Source organism: Rhopalosiphum padi, chromosome 3 (assembly GCF_020882245.1).
Source record: "Rhopalosiphum padi isolate XX-2018 chromosome 3, ASM2088224v1, whole genome shotgun sequence".
Taxonomy (NCBI): Eukaryota; Metazoa; Arthropoda; class Insecta; order Hemiptera; family Aphididae; genus Rhopalosiphum; species Rhopalosiphum padi.
In genome coordinates this window covers 34,711,312-34,732,474 of record NC_083599.1, presented here as the reverse complement: position 1 = coordinate 34,732,474, position 21,163 = coordinate 34,711,312, and the positions used below count along the sequence as shown (strand labels likewise).

Sequence of the window (21,163 nt, the reverse complement as noted above, 5' to 3'; positions counted from 1 at the left end):
TAAAAAATACCTATACATATAATAAGTATTGAAATTATCGTTTTATGCGTCAGGTTGCTGAAAGTCCAATTATAGAGTAAGATACTTCAAAAATACTCGTTTCGGTGATATTGAATTGAGTCCATGCTACTTTTATCTGTTTGAATTGAGTCCAGCTTATTATCTTAATATCTTTGAATTGAGTCCGTAAATAGATAAAATGTCATAACTACCTACACAGTAAAATTCACACAAAATTAAATGCTTTTTTTAATTCCATTCCAAAAATAAAGTAAAAAATATCATGTAAAGATATATTAGAAAAAGAAAAAAATTATTATATCAATAATAGGCTGAAGGGACTCAACTCGAACAACCTAACAATATTGGTTGAACTCAACTCTGATAACCCAAAAGTATTTGCGGGACTCAATTCGATGTCATCCGTGTGCCAGCGAAATGAACCTGTGGTAAACGAAAGTAAAACGAATGGCTGACATCGAATTGAGTCCCGCAAATACTTTTGGGTTATCAGAGTTGAGTTATACTTTCGTTTACCACAGGTTCATGTCGCTGGCACACCTCATTTTCAATTTTAGGTACAAACACGGGGTGATCGTTTTATCACAGCTTGTTGATTATTCGCTGAAATAATTATTAAAAATGACGTGAACTCAAGCGACATTGGTGATATGGTCACGAGTAACTCCGTCGCTATAGAGTATGTTGATGAAATACACTATTTTAGAATAGTATAATATTATTTATATTAAATTTATGTTTAAAAACTTGATTCAGTGGCGGACTGGATGACCGGGATACCGGGTAATTTCCCGGTGGACCGCTGCTCGTATAAAATATATATTTATTAATATTATTATTCTGAAATTATAAATTAAAATATTACCTAATAAGTAATAAGTATGTAATATTAAACGTACTTATTGTAACAAGTTTCAAAATAGAATCTCAAATAGTTATTTATTTTATTTTGTTTTATATCAATTAATTAAAATATTTAAAAATTTAAAAGCTAAATTGTGTTTACAAAAGTATATAATATATATATTATACTAAAAATACTAAAAATGTAATGTTGTATTATAAGTATCTATTGGTACACATTCTTAATTCTGAAAACAAAGAGTAACATAATAATTTATAAATTTTATTAAGTGGAATACTCCATATCAAAAACTTAACACATTAATATTGAATATAATATGCATTAAAAAATGCAAATAATTAAATATAAAATTAGTGATTATCATACTTCTTAAATTAAAAATCCATATTGATATATTATACATCCATATTCTATATTTATAAATACACATAAATCAAAAACATTTTATTTTTTTATTACAATTAATATAAATATAATGTATATATATTTTTTTAATGATTTATTTTAATAAATATTTACAATTTATATATGGTACAATAAGTAAATGAGTGGTATTACGATATGAGGCGTTGAAAACGATTAAAAACGATTAAAAACTCCTAAACATGAGTGAAATTTAAATATTTAAGTAGCCAGCTTAGACGTAAAAGATCTATAGGTACACGATGTTACGATCTTCAGAACAATATTACACACGTTTACTAGCTGTAGTTAATATATGATAAATTCGTAATATAATTTATTTAAATGTTATTTTTTGTGATATTATTATACGAATGGAAAAATTATGAGGTACTCTTAAATACATTTGATTAGTTCATTCGAAAAAAAATAAGTTAATTAGCAATTATTTTAAGTTAAACAAAAATTGATAAATATTGCCGTGTATTATGTATGGCCGCCGCCGAGGGAAACGAATCCGTGACGTCACGCGCAATGTCAAAATTCACCGTAACTAGCGAACGAATAATCATTAACGAATTTTAGTTGTATCATTATCTTAGTAAGATTTTATTCTATTTTTTGGTAATAAAATAATTATTGATTTTTTGAGTTGGATGGTCCTTTAAAAAAAATAATAGTCAACGTATGTGATAAATTGAGCAACACGTTAGGTTGACGTGTCTATTATCTTACGTCTTGTTCCTTGTGGATTTATATTACTTGAGATGATTCAAATCACTCCTTTTCTAAGGAATAATTAGTAGGCAATTATTTAGATTGTAGTGAATGATCATATTATATGTAAGATTCTCGAGCACCAACCTCATATTCAGAAGACATATCATATTGAATTTAAAATATATATATATATATATATATTGTTCATACAATGTAAACTAATTTTACTAATTAAGAACTAATAAAACTTGACAAAACCACACATATTAAGAATAAATTAATTTTAATTTTATACAGACATTTAACCTTATCGGCCTTTTTTCTAGACTACTGTAGAAATAATAATAGGGTTTTAATACAATTTATATTGAAAAAGAGAACATTTTTCTTTAAAAATAAATCAATAAAGTTTTTACAGAACTGAATGCGAATAATCTGATTATTCTAAGTAGTTTTAATTTTATCTAATAATAATTTATCTAAATATTCTAAATCATAAAATAAATAATATTTTGCTTCCAACCACCTTAAGTCTAAAAACTAAAAGGACAATTTATGATATTGACACTTTCATAATTAACAATATAAAATTGTATATTTCAATGAACTTAATAAGTGTCATTACTTTTGGGCTTTTGGCCGTTTCAAATACACCCAAAATGAAAATATATTTATCTGTAAAATTACAACGTTTCATTATTTGTTTCGTTTCGTCATGATTGAAGTACCTGTTAGGAAAAATAAATAAATAAATACATAATATAATAATGGCCAACTTTCGCGGGATTTTGAAATTTCTAAACATAATAATTTTTCTGATGTATATATTTAATGTAGAAAATTAAACTTAAAGGGGTGCTTCACTTACACTAGCATCTATGCAAGCCAATAGTTGAATGATATATTTTTATTATTAATTATTATACAAATTATAGCATTTGAAAATGTATTTTGATTGGAGTTTTTGTGTTTAATATATTTTTCATAGCCCGTATAACGTTCAACTATTACGATTTTTTATCGATAATGGATTGATGAGATCAATTAAATTATTATTTATTGTTAGTTTTTACCATAATACTATTCGATAAAAATACTGTATAAATTACCACTGATAGGATAATTTTAGCCTTTACAATAATAATAGTGTGTAATATTACTCTGTGATAATATTACTATCTTATAAATAGTTTACAGTTTTTACGCATTATAAATAGTATTATATTAATATGTATGTGTTGAATTCACATGATATTCCGGATATTCGTTAATATAACTGTATATTTACCGGATTTAATGGACCCGCTTAAAGCCGCGGGTTGTAAGTTCACTACAGAATACGAACACTGCTTGTCTTCATCCGAATAGCTGTAATTTAAATTTAACCTTTTTAATTTGTCGTTTAATATTTTATGTTGTTAACATATTTGTAATTTATTTTATTTTATATAAATAAAATAATAGTTTGGGTACTTTTTAAATTTAAATGTTTGTTAAGTAGAGATAAGAACAAAATCTTTATAAATACAATATACATTAGCAGGGCTCGGAAGTTATAGCACTAAAAAAATTAATTTTTAGCGCTTAAATATGCACATAAAAACATTAATATCAGCGCTATAAATAGCACTAAAAATTGGAAAATATGCAAAATAAAATGTTCAACAAATTTTTTTAAACATGCAATTTAAGATATATTTAATTTTACAGATTTTTAATGTTTTTCATAGAATATGTTGGTAGGTATCGACAGGAATACGACTGCAGCACGATAATACAACTAATCTAATGATAGTGCGATGTGACTGACACCATCTTAAAATATAACAATTTGTCTTCGTTCACATATTCGTAGGCAACTGTTTGGTAGGTTAAATAAATTTAGTTTTTAAAAATATGCCCATAAACAGCATTTATAACTCCAAATTAGCGAAATAGGTCCTATAATATGTATTTATATGAAAATATACCCAAAAATAGCACTAAAAACCTTAAATTAGCAAAATAGCAGTAAAAACCGTAAATATGCAAAAAAATAGCAAAATAAAATTTTGTGTATGACACCAGAGAAGTGTGAAACATATTTGTATCTTACTTTGGATGTTCTAGGACGAACCAAGAAAAATATGCATTTGCTAGAACTTCCGAGCCCTGTACATTAGCATACGTCTTAAGAAAAGGTTTTGTATAATTATTAAAAACAAAAACCGTAATATCCGTCCCAAGATGTTGATTTTCCCAAAAATACAATTATTATAAACGATGATGTACGATATTATAATACTCGTATATGAGTTTTAAATTTTAATATAGGTGGTGTGCTACTTTCTACATAACTATAAAATTTTAAATACCTAGATGTATTTTTCTATTATCAATTTAGGTATAACTGTTAATTTTTAATAGTAGGTAGTATTTTATTTACTTACTTTTTTATTAAACATAACTTCGATAACAGGTAGCTATTAGCTTTATAAAATATTATATTTTACATGATTATACTAACAATTAGGAATTGTTAAAAATGAGACTTATTACTACTATAACTATTGCATTTATTTGTGTTATATTATATACTTATATTTCAATATTTCGATGTTCTTGAGGAATGATAACGTTTTCTAGTTGGCAGTCGGGTCCGATTATTACGTATAAATTATCTAATATGTTTACTCTTTATTTAAATTATCATTCCCTTATTAAGTATCTTACCCATAGGCGCAATTTCAGCTTTCGACTTGAGAGGGGAGGCTAGATATTATATTAAAGGCAAGCAGGCCCGTGGGGGACTTAGCCCACACCCTCACCATTCATATTATCTTATCTTATAATATTACTTCATATATCGATTACATTTTTTTCTTTTTCTTTTTTTTTTATTTAAATACCGTACAATCACAGCAATACAAATTGATTAAAGGATACAAAAATTGATATCAAAATATATGTTTCATCCATCACCATAAAAAATTATGATTTATTACTAATACTAAAAAGAGAATAATATAATTATTGATAAATAAAAAAAACTAATATTATGCTTTAATTTTATTAGTTAAAAATTTATTAAATATTTATTTTAAAAGAAAATATTTTATTATTAAGTATTATTATTAATAATATTATATAATATTATCTAATACAAATACATTTTTGTTTTATAAACAAATTAATTTAATTTACAAAAACCACTCATAAACAACAATAACTATTACATCTAGAGCCTATTGCACAGTGATTTACAAGCTAATTATATTTAAGACATTGTGCAATAGGGCATTATATTTATTCATTACAATTATTGTAATCTATGGTATTTTTTAGCAAATTAATTTAATGTATCATCAGCTGATATGTTATTCAAAGTACTTAGCAATTATTATTGCTATTTTTCTTAATATTTTAAATTATTGCCATGGATCTTATTTTATGTTTTGATTTGACCAGTGATACCTAATTTTTTGTACTATAATTCAACGATTAAAAGATTAAAATATTACTTATATGTCTATCTATTAATTGTTATTTACAAACTACCATCGATTATAAATATTACTTATTACTAGTAAACTTTTTAATCGTCAGACCTAGGGTACGAACAACATATAATATTGGATTACATATTAATATTTACATATTTTTTTGCATTTAAAATTATAATCGCTATTAGGGTTTTTACCTTTTAACACTGCTGGAATTACTGCTAATCAATGACACCGAACTAGAACCACAACTTGATTTGACTTGATTCAAAAATAGACCAGAAACAGCGGGTAGCTCCAAGTTCTTTTCTGATAAATATTGCTTGATGGTTGGTTCAACTCCAATATGTCGAACAGACATTTCCGACAACTGCTCCAAAACGCACTTATTCACTTTTTTCATCATCCTCACTATGATATCCCGCTGAAAAAACTCGAGTCAATTAATAAATCTTAATAATTTGAGTATTTATATATCATCATTGAAAATAATTTATAAGATATAAGTATTTATATAAATGTAACAATTAACAAACAAAATACGTTTACAAGTTTTATGGTTGAATTTACCAGCAATATCTAATTGATCTTACATTATCTGATTGGTAACAGCTAATTATTATAGTTATTTAAGTATAAAACAAAACAATTAAAAATCATGATTTAAAACAAGTAAAGATAATTTAATATATAAAAGATTTAAATATACCTCATGATCAATAATATAAAATACTCGAGTAAAAGTATTCAAATATATTATACTTTAAATATTTAAAAAAAGTACTTTAAATACTTTCTTATAGAACCTGTATTCGAAATCTAATACTAATTTAAAAATACTCTAATCTACATTTACATAGTACCTATATATAGGTACTATTATATTTTCATTTTAATCACATCCAATAATAAAAAATATTTAAAATATATAAAGATAATAATTGTAAATAATATAATAATAATAAATTGTATTGTTTATTTGATTATAATAAATCGAAAAAATTTTATAACCCATTTGAATATGAAATTTTAACTCCAAACGCTCATAAAAATTGAATGTAGCATTCGTTAAGTTTTGTTTTATTTTTTTTATTATTATTATTATTACAGTAACAATAACTTACAAGGTATCTCTTATTAAAAATTAGATTCTGAACGAAGTTATGAATGTATTGATTTTACAATGATGTATGTTTTTAATTTTTTTATTTTTGTGTCTGTCATCACGTTTTGGAGTAGAAATAATGCTTTGATTTTTTACTTCAGCCCTTCTTTGAAAAGAAAAATGCATCTAGTTGGTACTTTGTAAGTTAGAAAGCAGTTAGCGTTAGGAAAAACACTGAAAAAGTAACGGCAAATCGGGAATTTTTATGCATAATCAGTTTTCGATAAAATCGATTTTTTTATATTACTGTAACTCAAAAACGAATTATTGTAAATACTTGAAATTTTCTCCAAATATTTATATTAGCATTACTATTTACAATTATATTTTAACTTTTTTTAAGCTATTTATAGACAATTAAAATTTTCGATCTTTCTAAGTTTTTTTTACGAAATGACTAAAATTTTGTAATGAATTTTGAAGTTGAAAATTCGTAAAATTGTTATTTATACCTAAGGTTAAAAAACCCAATACAAGGTTATTTATAAGTTCTATTAAGTATCTGTAAAAAAAAATTCTAGCGTCAAAATAGAAAAAAATTTATGAGCGTAAAAAATTTAATTTTTTACGAAATCGCGTAAAATAACAATTTAAAATATAGGTAAAAATATAATATATCCCATTAATTATCCCTAACTAACAAATCATCTCCATTCAGAATCGTTTTTTGTATACAATGATACCTGTCATTGCATTCAAATTTAACACATCCATTAAAAAACCTACTCCCCATCTTTACTATACTTTTGAGCTTTGATGAGTTTTAAATTAAAAATGTTTAAAAATTTTAAGTTACAAAATAATTTGAAAATTTTTAAATATTTAAACTTCAAACACTTAACAAGTGATTATAAATTTTTGATCTGTTTTATCGTTTAAAAAAAAAACAAATATTATTCAAATTATATAAATTGAAAAAAAACTAATAATATATTAAAAATTGAATATATTTTGATATTTTTATGAGTAGCTTAAAATATTTTGAAAAATGCAAAAAAAGAATACAATAATGACTTTAGTTACATAAATACTTCCATTATATCGTTTTATTTTCACAATTATTTATTTTGAAAAGTAACAGTTACTGAGTTACGTATATTAAATTTGTTACCAAAAACTACACTCAATATTGAAGTATTATTTTGGAATTAAAAGTGAATTAAAAAAACTAAAAAAATATTTTTTTTAAAACCAATACATTCAAAACTCTACTCAGAATTGATAACTTTAACAATTTATATCATAATTTATAAATTATATTGCAAGTGAATAAAAATAAGTGTTGACGTCGGTTAAAATTATGTATTATTGGTACTTATCATACTTTTATTAATTCAAGTGCACTCCGTTTATCAGGATTACAACATTTGTCAATTGTTTTCATATCAAACTCGATTCGGTTATTTGCTCGGTTTAGTTTCATCATTTGTTCATTGGACTCTTTAAGCACACGTTCACGTTCACTGTCTTTGATGTCTCGAATGTTGATTAAACTTTCTAATTCTTCACTGTTTGTCTTATACTGAACTTCTAGATTCTAAAATGTATTATTTATAATATAATGTATTGTCAAATATCAAATACAGTAGAATCCGCTTAATTGGAACACATTGGACGGTGACCTATTTGTCCCCATTATCCGACTGTCCCGATTAACCGAATAAATAATAAACCGATTACCGATACATTCATTCGGGACTATGCAATCTGTTCCTATTAAGCAGTTGTCCCCTTTATGTGGTTCCCAAATAAGCGGATTTTACTGTAATAAACTTTTCTAGTCATTTACTTCTAATAACCATAATATCTTTAAATTAATTTATTTTAGTAAGTTGGTCAGGTTTAATCATAACATTCATAACAGAAGATTAGTCATTAAAGTTAAAATAAGTTTATCTATAATAAATTGTAAAAATACATGAAAAATATAACTTAAAAAAATTTAAATATTGCATTGATCCTAACAAATTTAGTTAGTGAATAGGTGTGTGGGTAGCTTATGAAGCTTGCTCCTAGTGTTTTGAAAACTCAAGCCACCACTGTTTATTAAAAAATATTTTATTTATTTATTTTATTATTTACCAATATCTATTTACTACTTTTATTAATCTGTTATAAGTATAACTTTAAGTCAAAAATATAAAATATTATTTCTTTAAATATTTAATATAATTTAATAATTTATAAAATGTTTAAACATTCTATTATTGAATAATTTTAATATTATTATAGATTTTTTTTTTTTTTTTTTTGGAACATAAATTCATGATATACCAAACTTAAAAAATTGTTCAATCCCATACATATAAAATAAATAATAATACCTATAAATAATTATAAACTATGCCATCTCCGATATTCTAATAAAATAAACAAAAAGAAAAATTAGAAAAAAAATCAAAATTATACGATTTGCAAATTTTAAATATCCATCTAATTATCTAAGTAATATATAAATATTTGATAATATTGATACATATTTAAAAAAATAATTAAAAATATTAAAATAAGTTATAAATTAAAAGTACACTTAAAAGCGGTCAATTTATATTAAGAAAATATACTATCTGTAACTCGAGTATATAATAATATATATATATATGAGAAAAAGTTAAAAATTAACAATTTTGAACATGAGGCGTCTACTGTATACTTCTCAATTTTAATCTAAAATGATATGTTGAATATCATCATAATATATACGAGTATAGATATATATCATATTTGAATTTTCTGTAATATCAAGTAAAATTATTGTTAATGGAATAAAAAAATAAATTTAAATTCTACCTTTAGATATAATGATTATTCCAAAATAAAATATTACTATAATATTTGGTACATTATTGTATAAATATTAATATCATTAAGTAAATATAGGTACTAACAGTTGTCAGTTACATTTAATACTTTAAATTTTTTACACGGACAACAATAAAAACAAAAACCTTTCATTATTAATCATATAATCAAATAAAACTGCAAAAATACTAAATTTACATTTTCGAAGATTCAACTATAGTCTTTAAAGCTAGGTTAATATGTAGAAACAATTAATACAATTGTTGATTTGGTTGCCTATCTAAACTCTCGAACAAATAATGAGAGTATGCCTATTTTATAATATAGGTAATAATTTTTAGGATTTTTATGTAAATACTCATAAAAAAAATGTATGATCCTTGGGAATAGTTCTCACTTCTCATTAATAAAACTATGATATAAGCACATGTATTAAAAAATAAAATTAAAATATCGATTAGGCTTCGAGATATTAAAATATAATAAGTGTAACAAAAATCTTTTTGCTGATATTCACGAATAGAATATTTTTTTCCCTTTAAAAAGATTTTTTTTATGCGTATTTAGATTTACAAAGCATATAATAAATACATATTCGTCGATCACACATCGTATTTAAATTTATAGGTACTTGGTACTCACTTGAATCTCGTTCTCCAAATTTTCGAGTGTTTTCTTTTTCTGCAGCCACATGCTGTTAAGTTTTTCGTAAGTCTCCTCTAAAGCAACCTTTTCTTTGTACTCTTCACCTACAACAAAAATACATAGATTTACCAACTTCTGTCGGATAACTGGGTCCGAAGTGAACTGACTAGCCGGGTTTACGGAAGACATGCCGGACTTATAACAATTGTTGTTGGCATTTAGTACATGAAGCGTGTTCTCCATGGCCCGGATCTCGGTCTCCAGCTTCTGTACACGCTCATCCAGTCGGTCTCCAGTCTCCTGAAGCTCAAGCTTCTCTTGGGCCACCCGAATCCGGTGCTCGCTAATCCTGAATGACGATAAGTCTTCATCTTCGTCGTCGCAATCGCCATCGCCGTCATCCGCTGTCGCCGGGGACGAGGGGCCTCTCATCGTAGACAAAAGTATCTGGTGTTTGATCTTTCGCTGTTCAATGTACTGTACCAACGAATCCAGCTTGCGTTTCGTCGTTGACTTCTCATCTGATAGCAATTTTTTCTCTTCGCTGATTCGCTTGTACATTTCCGCCACTTCACTTTTCCTATTGTTTATACCCTACTCACGCGCAAAACATTGATGCTCATATAATATTACAATCGTATATGCACGTCAAGTTTAAATAAATATTATAAATATGTCTCAGCTGTCAGCTATACTGCAATTTGATTGGTTATGAAAAACATCCACCTACCATTGTTAATTCCTCGCGCTGCTGAGCTAACGAATACACTTTTTCGCATTCATTGTCCGTTAACTTCTTCATTTGTTCTATTTTGAGCTTCACCATCATTTCCTCCATGTGATACCGATGATTTGTTTCTTTTAAGACTTGAATTTGCTTTACGCCTTTATTGAACACGATAAATAAAACATGAAATATCGTTAACTACGTTACCCCCCAATAACACCAATGCTACACTTGGCAATCGTATCGAACCTCCTTCATTGGTGACGTTCAACTCATCTACTCGATTCCGGAGCATTTCTAATTCTACAGTATTTTTTTCAATTTGTTTGGTTACACGTCGGGTCTCGCTCTAAAACATCATAATATCCTCATTATTTTTAATAATATATATATAAATATGTCTATTTTATCGTAACTCACTTCAATCGATTTCAACTGCTTTTCTAACTCACGTTGATGTTCGTTGGCCTGGCTTAACTCTTCATTACACATTTGTAGCTTTTCTTGCAAAACTTTCATTTCTTCAATATCCGTGGTTCCTTTGGCTTCAGAAGTTTCTATACGTATAGTTTCGAGTTGAAAGCTCTAAAATAATCGCTGTTATATTTTTATGCATTGATTTTCTTGATATTGCAATCCTATTACCAAGTTATATATAAGTTCTTTTTTTTCCAAAATTAATTTTTTTAATCTCGATTCTTCTTTACTCAATATATTTTGTTTGTTACAAATTCGTTCTAATTGACTTGTCAATAAATCAATGTTAATTTTTTCCTGGCTTATTTCATTTCTTACGTTATACGCGGAAGTAACCATTTTATTTTTTTCTGATAAGAAATTTTCTGCTTCAGCTTTTTTTTGCTAAGACAAAAAAAACAATTATTATCAAGCGTTTTTACTAATAAATAATATTTCTTAAAATTACAAATCAAACTTTAATACATTGTAGATCAAGTTCAGTTCATTTAACCTCTCTTCTGTAGTCATTGATTTGTTTTTGATTTTAGACAAATCATCCTTTACTTTGGTTAAGCCTTTTTCTTTTTGTTGTATCTGAGTTTTCAATTTTATTAATTCATTTTCCATATGCTTACGTTTTGTACGCTCGTTTTCTAAATTATTACCCATAACACTAAGGGTTTTTTGAATTGATAACACCTATAGAAATTTAAAAAAATAACAATTACATCGATAGCAGGCATCCAGCTATATAATATATTATATACATTATACATAATACATATAAATGTATTTTAAATCTTAACCTCTGATTGTAAATCTGTAGTTTCCGAAAGCTTATTAAGGGTCAATAACTTCAGCTCATTATTGACTTTATTTACTTCTTCCGTTTTATATTCTAATTCTTCATTTTTTTCTAAATATTCTTGATACATTTGTTTATTTTCATTCATGTTATCATACATTATACGAGCATCTAATCTAATTTTATTTATTTCCTATAATTATTATGAATTGATAATAAATATTTTTAATGATTTTTCCATCTCAAATACAATAAAATTATACTGACTTCAACGATATTCTGTGAATCTTTTCGATTAGAGTTCAAAAAATTAGCAGCGTTTTCCCATTGCTCAAGCCGATGGTTTCTTTCTTGTTGTGCTTGTTTAGTTAACTTAGCAGTTTGTTCCAGTTCTCTTTCTACTTGAAGGAGTTCACCTACTTCTTTTTCCACGATAGACTCTCTTTCAATCACATCCCGTTGAAGATACTGTCTTTGTAATTCTAATTCCTAAATTATATATATAATAAATGTATATTTTTAAAACTATTTACGCTTTAATTTAGTTATTACCTTAAACCTGTTATTATCCCCTAAATGATATGTCTCAAGAATATCTACATCGGTACATTGCTTAGTTAAATCGTTGTTCCATGCCGAAAGCGTTTCTTCGCCCCACTCGATAGTTTCCCTCAATTTTTTTATTTGTTCGTCGTTTTTTACCAACTCATTCTAATAATGTAATTTATAAGAAAATTAAGCAATAGGCACTCAATCTATTTATAATTTATATACACTTATATTTCATTGTTCTAAATATGCAAAAATACAGACATTAAGTAGAATTATTTATAATTATAATCATACGTATACACAACTTACGTGTTGTGTTCATTGATTTATTTTCAAAATAATTTAATTTTTAAGTATAAAAATGATATAACTACAAATTGTTTAACATTGTTTGCTTATTATTTTTATAAAAAAAACAAAATATATAGTTTAAAATATATTATACAATACCTATTACCTATGAATTAATACACATTTATTTATTCAAACTCCTCTTATTTGATTTGTTTTAAACACTTATACAGTTCACAATTTACTGGTTATAGATGTAATATCTTAAAAATTAAAATAATTAAACGAAAAATTTGAACAATATTACCATTCATTTGGTAATATTGGTAATAAATAATACATATCTATAAACAGTTTTGCCATCGTATATTATTATACTAATAATTATTAAATTATAAAACGTTAGATTCAATAGTGTAAAAACTTATTAAACCTATTAGTTATTAATATAAGTGCTCGAGAATTCTAGCATTTACGTATTGTTTTTGTAAGTCTCAGATCATACAAAGTAAGATAACAATTTGTTTCACATTTCCCTGATGACATACACTAAATTTCATTTTTATAATTTTTACTTCTACTTATATTGTTATACTTACAGAAAAACGTATAAAAATATTGTAACATTTAACGTATCAATTAAAAAAATAAAAAGTAAAATTTAAGTTTTTTTTGTAAATAATAATGTATATATACACAATTTTTGACTGTTGATATATAGTAATATATAATAACTTATTATAATATATTACTTTTAATAATTACAGTCAGTCTTTGCTCTTGAGAGGACGTCGCATCCGCATGTGTTGTCTCCGTCTTACACACTTAAGACAATATTAAGAAAGACGCGTTTACGCAGTCTGAGTAGAACTTGCTCAATATTGGTTCTAGAATAAATATACCTATTATAAAATTAAAAGATGAGAATATTTTTGAGGGCAAGACAATGAGTTTTTTTTTAAAAATTAAAATTTTGAAAAGTTAAAGGTTATTTAAAAATGTAGAAATTTTTGCTATTTCTAAACAATATAATGAACGTTATAATGGAAATAATGGAAATAAACTCAAACGTCTTAAACTCCAAAATATTGTCATATTTTAATTTTATAATAGGTTTATTTACTCTAGCAACAAAATTGAGCGAGTTCTACTTAGACTGCGTAAATGTGTTTTGTCTATGTCGTCAACGTGTAAGACGGAGACAACACAGCGGGTGCGACGTCCTAAATCCAGCCTAAGTTTTTGTCGAAACCGCTTTTACATTCGATGCACGACTTTTTAAAATTAAATATTATAAAATATAACATAATATTTAAAATTTAAATTATTTTCAAATTGTTATTAAATTACCATTTAAACCCCTTAAAAATATAAGTGGTTTTGGTAAAAACTGCAGGTATCTAATGAAACCATTGTGGTCTGTCGATTTTTATCGTCGCGTATTAAACGAGTAAACCGAGGACTCAAATGGAGTCCAGAGTACCAGGAGCCCATGGCCTAGTCACTACTCATTTTGCAGTTTCCGCGTCATGTTTCCAATACCAGTGTGGCGACGGCAGTTGTTGTAGTTGTAGAAACTCATTCAACGGCCGCGGCCGTGGCGTTACCTCATACGTTCCTGTTACATATTCAATTTTGAATGATCTCCTAAATGTTGCTACAACGTTTCTACAATGTTGTAAAAACAACGTCGTACGCAAATAATTGAATTCATAGACTGAGCGACGAAATTTCCATTAACTTTTAGCATTTACTAATAAACTTTGGCTTATATTTTTATTTTCATTCTTTGAATAAATTAAAAAAGCTAGTGTTGATACAAAACAACCAATTTGTTTGTTTCTTTTTAAAATATTTTAATAATTTACATAGGTACCCCAGGTATCTAAAGTCATCAATTAAATTATTTATAAAGCGGTCTGTCATAGGATTGTCATTACTTCATTAGTTAGTTATATTAAATATTTCATTCCAATAAGATGACAATAGACCAGTCCCGTAGGTATCTGATGTAATTTGACCTTATAAATTGATTGGCCCGAATAATTGATAATGGCTTACGCTTAAGTGACCTGCCTTATATTATATGCCATGCGTATTAAAAAAAAAATTGAAATGATCACTGATTTACCTATATATACTATATTATAGTGCTATTTAAAGAGCATATTATATTGGTATTTTTAAGTGCATTTAAAAAATGTAAATTACTAAAAATTAACATTTTTAGTTTCATATCTTCCAAGTCCTGATTATTCTTAATATCTGGTAATTATAAATAGGTGATATAATACAAACTTAGGTGCCTGATAAGTTATAATTCAAATAAATATTAAATTTACGATTAATTTAAATTACATATTTTATAAAATACCAAGCTATGATTAAAATAAATAATCACATATAACCATCTAAAAACACGAAATGTATTTAATTTTCAATACTACTGTGTGTCTGCGTTAGAAATAATTTAATAATTTTGAATTTCATTAATTGATAATTCATAGCTCACGATTTGGATAAGTGATAGGTAATAAGTATAATAAATATAATATATTTTGATTATTAACCAAATATCCCATACTTCCATTTTATTCTGATTTTCAATCAATTCATTGAGATTTTGTTTCAATTCTTTATTTTCACGAGATAAATAATCGTTGTCTTTTTGAGCTGTCATCAGCATATGTTGTTCTGTCTCATATTGTTGACGATTGGCTATGATCAATTTCTATTCAAAAATGGAATATACAAATATGAATTATAATATATTAAGAACAAATACGAAATACACATATTTTTTAATAATCCATTATTATTAGTAAAATTGTAAAAAAATTGTTGAAAAGTAATTCGATTTTTCTGGGTACCTAAACATTATAACTGATTTTAAATAATTTACAATAACGCTTATTAAAATAAAATATCAGTAGACTTACCTGATTTTGAACCTCGTGAGATGATAAATTGGTTAATATATTTTTATTATCACGTAATTCATTATCCAATGATTCATCAGTAACCAACAGTTCCGCTTTTTTTTTAAGCAATTCTTTTATCTATTAAACATTTTATCACATAAGAATAAAAATGTTATTAAAATTACTATTAGGTATTATACTGTTAACAGTGTTAACTGTTAAAGTGCTAAGAATATATACTGTTACTTGTTAGAATAAAATAGAATACATAAAAAACAATGATACTAATACAGAACTGCACTAATAGGTACATCTAAAAAAAAATCAAGGAACTTGCTTTGTTTTCCAGTAAGTTTCATAATATTTCAAGTATATACCTACTATCATTGTAATTGCACCAAATTTCCTGATCAGTAATCATTGTATACGAAAAATGATTCTAATTGAATACGATCTGCTAACCTATATTTCTGAGGATATTTTATTATACATTAATTGCTATACTTGCCTAATTTATTTATTTTTCTATTAAAAATACGATATGTTGAACTACTTTTTGCCTAAAACTGATAAAATATAAGTAATACATATTGTATGTACCTATGTTATATAGGTAATAACTATAAATATTATACTATTACTAAATACTAATTGACAAATGGTTAATATTTTTTGAATAAAAACAAAAATAATAAAAATTGTTTAAGAATAAATCGATTATCGGTATAATCATTTTGAATATGAAATTGGAACTTCAATCAAACATTCATAAAAAATTATTATTGCTTTATAGTAATTTCATTATAAATATTTTGATTGTAATTAAAATAACTTGTATTGGTTAATGTATTGCTTATACAATGATATGATTTTTTAGTATTTTTCTAACTTCAATATATTTCTGGTAGGAAAATGAATCAAAATATTACATAGCAAAAATTGAAATATTCTCAATGTCTGTATTAAAATAATTGACAAAAAAAAATATAGGAAAATGGAATTTTTTACTCAAAATAAAAAAGTTTTCGACAAAATTGATTTTCTCATTTTATTGTAACTTAAAAATAAATAGTCCTAGATACTTGAAACTTTCACCAAATATTAGTATTTACTGTATTTGGTTTAATTTTCAAGTTGTTAACTCTTAATGAGCTATTAATAGACTATAGACATAAAAAATTGTCCATATATATTTTTGCGGTGCGTACGCAATCTTCAAAATAAATTTTACAACGACGCCATTTGGCGTTGTTAGCACTATTGAATAAATGCACACAATCGATATCAATAGATACTAAGTACAATTTTTGTATATTTAACATACAAAAATAATAATTGTGCTATGACGATTACGGATCGTCATCAGCTGGGTGTGCCTAATAATAATAAAATAACATGATAAAACTAGGTAATAGGGAAGTACGTAAATAGAAAACAAATGGTTATTTTAAGAAACGGTTTTCAAAATTATGTTTAGCAATTTTTGTAAATAACGCTGACCAAAATATAAGCGAACATGTTAATGATTACCAATAAAAATGTTTGCTCGGTAAAAACACCTAAAATGTCAAGTCGAGTATTTTGACGAAATTTCATCTAAATTGCGAAAATTTGCAAATTATTTTGTATAGTTGAAAATTCCTTAACATTTTAATATTCATACCTATATTTTTGCGCCTTGAATACTTTTTATCTTTTTTATCTTATATAAAATTATTTTATTATATACGTATTTTAGTACAATACAAGTACAGTAACTTCATTATATTTATATCTATAAATAATATTAAATAATGAGTTTAGTAACTTGCTAACTTTTTAAAAGTAAATGCAAATATAAAAACTAAAATGTACCAAATGTATAGGCGTATACAAGTGTATTATATTATATTATTATAATAGGTATTAGGTATATTATTCATGCGTAAAGGATTACACCATAATCCATATAAATTCCTTCAAATTGAGAATATTATTTATATATAAGTAAACACTATCAGTGTTATTCATAGTCATATTGGACCTGGTTTAACAATGGTGCAATAGTAGTTCAACAATAGTTTATTTTTTTTGGTATTCATATACGATAAACTTTACTTAAACCATAGACTGAGTTTAACGATAAACCTTTGATTTATAAACTAGGCAAATACTAGGTTTAATGCTGGTTTATTATAAAAATCACTGTTATCTTATTATCATTTCATTTCATTTATTAATGTTTTGAAAACTAGTGCACTTTATACCTAAGAAAAATGGATATTGCTAATGTACAAATTGTTAGACGCATAATGAATTTAAGAAATTTCTCCCCACTTTCCCAGGTAACTCTTCTTTCATTACAAAAAACAATTACGTGATTTAAATTATAATTTTAAGTAAATAAAATACCATTATAACAACTCTAAAATAGAATATGAATCTAAATATATTTTACAAAAATTCATAAAATATAACAATAATAATGGTATAAATAAAAACACCTGGAAAAAGTGTAATGTTTGTAGAACATAGAATGTATTTTTGCCTAATTTTTTTTTTTTAGATTGGCGTCAATTAGTAATAATATGGAAATTTGGGAGGCTCTATGACTGTTTATAATAACACTAAGATAATCCACAATTTTTAAAAACTTAGCCTAGCCCATTTACTATGTTGACTATGAATAATACGTCGTTAAACCTGAGTTTAACCGAGGTCAAAGAATTAAACCAAGTTTTTCTAAACTTATGTTAAACCTTAGTTTTCGACAAAGACTATGAATAACACTGTATAGGTCTTTAGAGGTTATAGAACGTAAGTAATAACAATCTGTATGAAATTGTTCTATTATTTACTAGTTACTCCATTTGAATATGTTGTTTCATCACATTACGATTTGTTTTTTATTCTTATTCAGTATTCGTATATATTATGTATATTATTGTATATTATTGTTAATTTTAAATACCAATATAACTATACTATTTTAAGTATAGGCTTCCGCCCGTCGATATTAAAATTAATTAATTAATTAAATCTTGCACAAAACAATACTATTAAATATAATTATATAAATAATTAAAAATTATAATAGTTTTGTTATAAATAATAGTGTACCTATACCTCTTTTTCGAGTAATTGATTTTCTTCATTTGCTACCGGTACATGAAAGCCGTCACCACAGCCAATGTCCTTCATTATGTCTGCTATTACTTGGTTGTCGTATGCCATTTTTATTAGGTATCCGGAACCGTACAATTACTTAGAAACTTAAATCAGTAATTAAATTAAAAAGATTGAAAATGTACGGAGTGAAAAAGTTTTTGAAAAAAATCAGGAAAACAAAATAAATGTAAAGTACACAAAACTGTTGCTATGGTAACGTAATGGTAAAAGAATAACTATACCTATATGATGCACAATATTATTATGAAGTAGTTGTAGTTGTTTGATTAGATTATACAATGTTGGCATGGTGCTTGTATCATTGGTAGGTCGGGCGGTAGGTACTGTACCTACTATTTTTTTTTATAGTTACTATACTGTTTACAGATAAAAAAGTCATGATAACATTTAACTCATTCAAGACCATTTAATATTTAATATTTTATTATTCACAATGTTAGACGTTAGAGTTAAGGTTTCTCTATAAATACTATTTTCATAAAAATATCTAGGTGCTTGACGATATCATTCACACTTCGTATCTAATAATAACGTGCTTCGTGTAGGTATTAACTGCAAAATTTTACATGATAAAATAGATACTAGACATAATTTTTAACTGTGCTAAAAATAATACAATTGAATATTACAAAAAATATTGAAACAAAAGTTTCTAACTAAAAAATCAAAAAAAATCAATAAATCTTTATGTTATAAAAAAAATCAAACTTCACTTTCGAGACTTTTGCTTTATTGTTTATAGATTTTCCGAGGGATTTTCTGAAAAAAAACTAGAAAAACTAGAAAAGATGGTCAAAAAAGCATAAATAATCAAATAACTAAAAATAAGCATCTTTTTAAAAAATCGTTGAAAAAAGCAAAAAAAAAACACTTTCGAATTTCATAATTGAATGTGTTGTAACATGACATACATTTCCATAGCACTCTGCTACATTTTAAGTCAATCCATAAAAATAAGCAAATGCTTTAAGTCCCGAGCCCTGGTTATAATAATCATAAATCAATGGCATATACAACGGGGTCAGATCCCCCATAGGCTTTTTATTATTTTTTGTTTTTGCTTGCATTTGCAGTATGCACTAAAATGTAATATTTTTTGATATGATGATCTATCGAGCTATTAAATTTTGACAATTTTGTCAATACTGAATACCTACCATTATAATTTTATTTTCGTTTTTATTTGTAGCAAAGTAATATTTATTTGGTCGAAATGGGCAATGACAACTATGATTATGCTTTGTTATTGCTTATCTTATTATTTATACTATCTATACATTTTATAGAGACAATATTAATATTATATAATCTATAATAATATGTATGTAGGCTCGACCAGGGATGGACTGACGTAAAAAATTGACTTGAACGATCATAGGTAAAGGTCCTCCAGCCACCCAGGTACTGCACAAATATCATTATACCATCATACACAATGTGTAATAAACACATTTTCGCACATTTTTAACAATTCTACTGAACTAAACCTGTAGCGGCTGTAGCAATAATGATCTCATTTCTCATAATTTAATAACAACGATAACATCCAATAACATTTTTAACACAGATTTACAGTGGAAGCCCTTTTAGTCGAGCCCAGGAGTGGACCAGGCTGACGCAGAGTGGGCGATCACGATCGCCCCCTGGGCTGTTACGATTTTGGGCCTTACAGGTGCTCATGGGTCGCAATTTATTTATCAGTACCTATAATTTTTTTTAAGTTGTAGACACCAAATAAACCAAATGACGATGATTGAAGAATTGGGTGAGAGGACTAGAGGAGAGCCACTTATTCTATTTGTCTAGACTATTATAATATTAAGTAGTATTTTATAATACAGAAGTTTTGACTTTATAGAATATTGAAGTGGATAATTTTCTATATTGTGTTTAATGTGAATTTTGAATCAATTCAAAATATAATCATTGTTCTTTATTTGTTTCTATATTTTACTACCAAAGTTTTGAGGTTGGGGGATTTTCCAATTTTCCCCTCCCATTTAGCTATTTTATTTTATTTTTTGATCCCCCCCCCTTTCAGAAATCATGTCTATGCCACTGTCATAAATGTATACAAATATTAAAAATATGTAAAAATTTTTTGTTTAAAGAACAATAACAATTATAAAATTTTGCAA

At 25.8% G+C, this 21,163-nt stretch overlaps 1 protein-coding gene across 1 annotated transcript; it reads right to left on the bottom strand.

Annotated features, from left to right (window-relative positions):
* Positions 1-1,423: 1,423 nt before the first annotated feature.
* Positions 1,424-19,151, bottom strand: LOC132927741 (coiled-coil domain-containing protein 39-like). Its single transcript, XM_060992329.1, has 17 exons — positions 18,963-19,151; positions 15,876-15,995; positions 15,521-15,667; positions 12,646-12,804; positions 12,361-12,582; positions 12,095-12,286; positions 11,772-11,987; positions 11,475-11,690; positions 11,250-11,414; positions 11,079-11,178; positions 10,833-10,987; positions 10,270-10,696; positions 10,100-10,206; positions 7,980-8,192; positions 5,688-5,914; positions 3,297-3,376; positions 1,424-2,736 (listed from the first exon to the last, which is right to left on the bottom strand). Exons 1-17 carry the CDS (start codon positions 19,068-19,070, stop codon positions 2,705-2,707), a joined length of 2,886 nt encoding a protein of 961 aa, XP_060848312.1. The 5' UTR covers positions 19,071-19,151; the 3' UTR covers positions 1,424-2,704.
* Between the last annotated feature and the right edge of the window lie 2,012 nt (positions 19,152-21,163).

Coding starts and splice junctions, on each gene's coding strand:
- LOC132927741 (XM_060992329.1), bottom strand. CDS start 19,070: ATGGCATACGACAACCAAGTAATAGCAGACATAATGAAGGACATTGGC. Junction 15,996..18,962: donor ATCAATTACTCGAAAAAGAG/GTATAGGTACAC, acceptor AATGTTTAATAG/ATAAAAGAATTGCTTAAAAA. Junction 11,691..11,771: donor AACTGAACTTGATCTACAAT/GTATTAAAGTTT, acceptor TTTTTGTCTTAG/CAAAAAAAAGCTGAAGCAGA.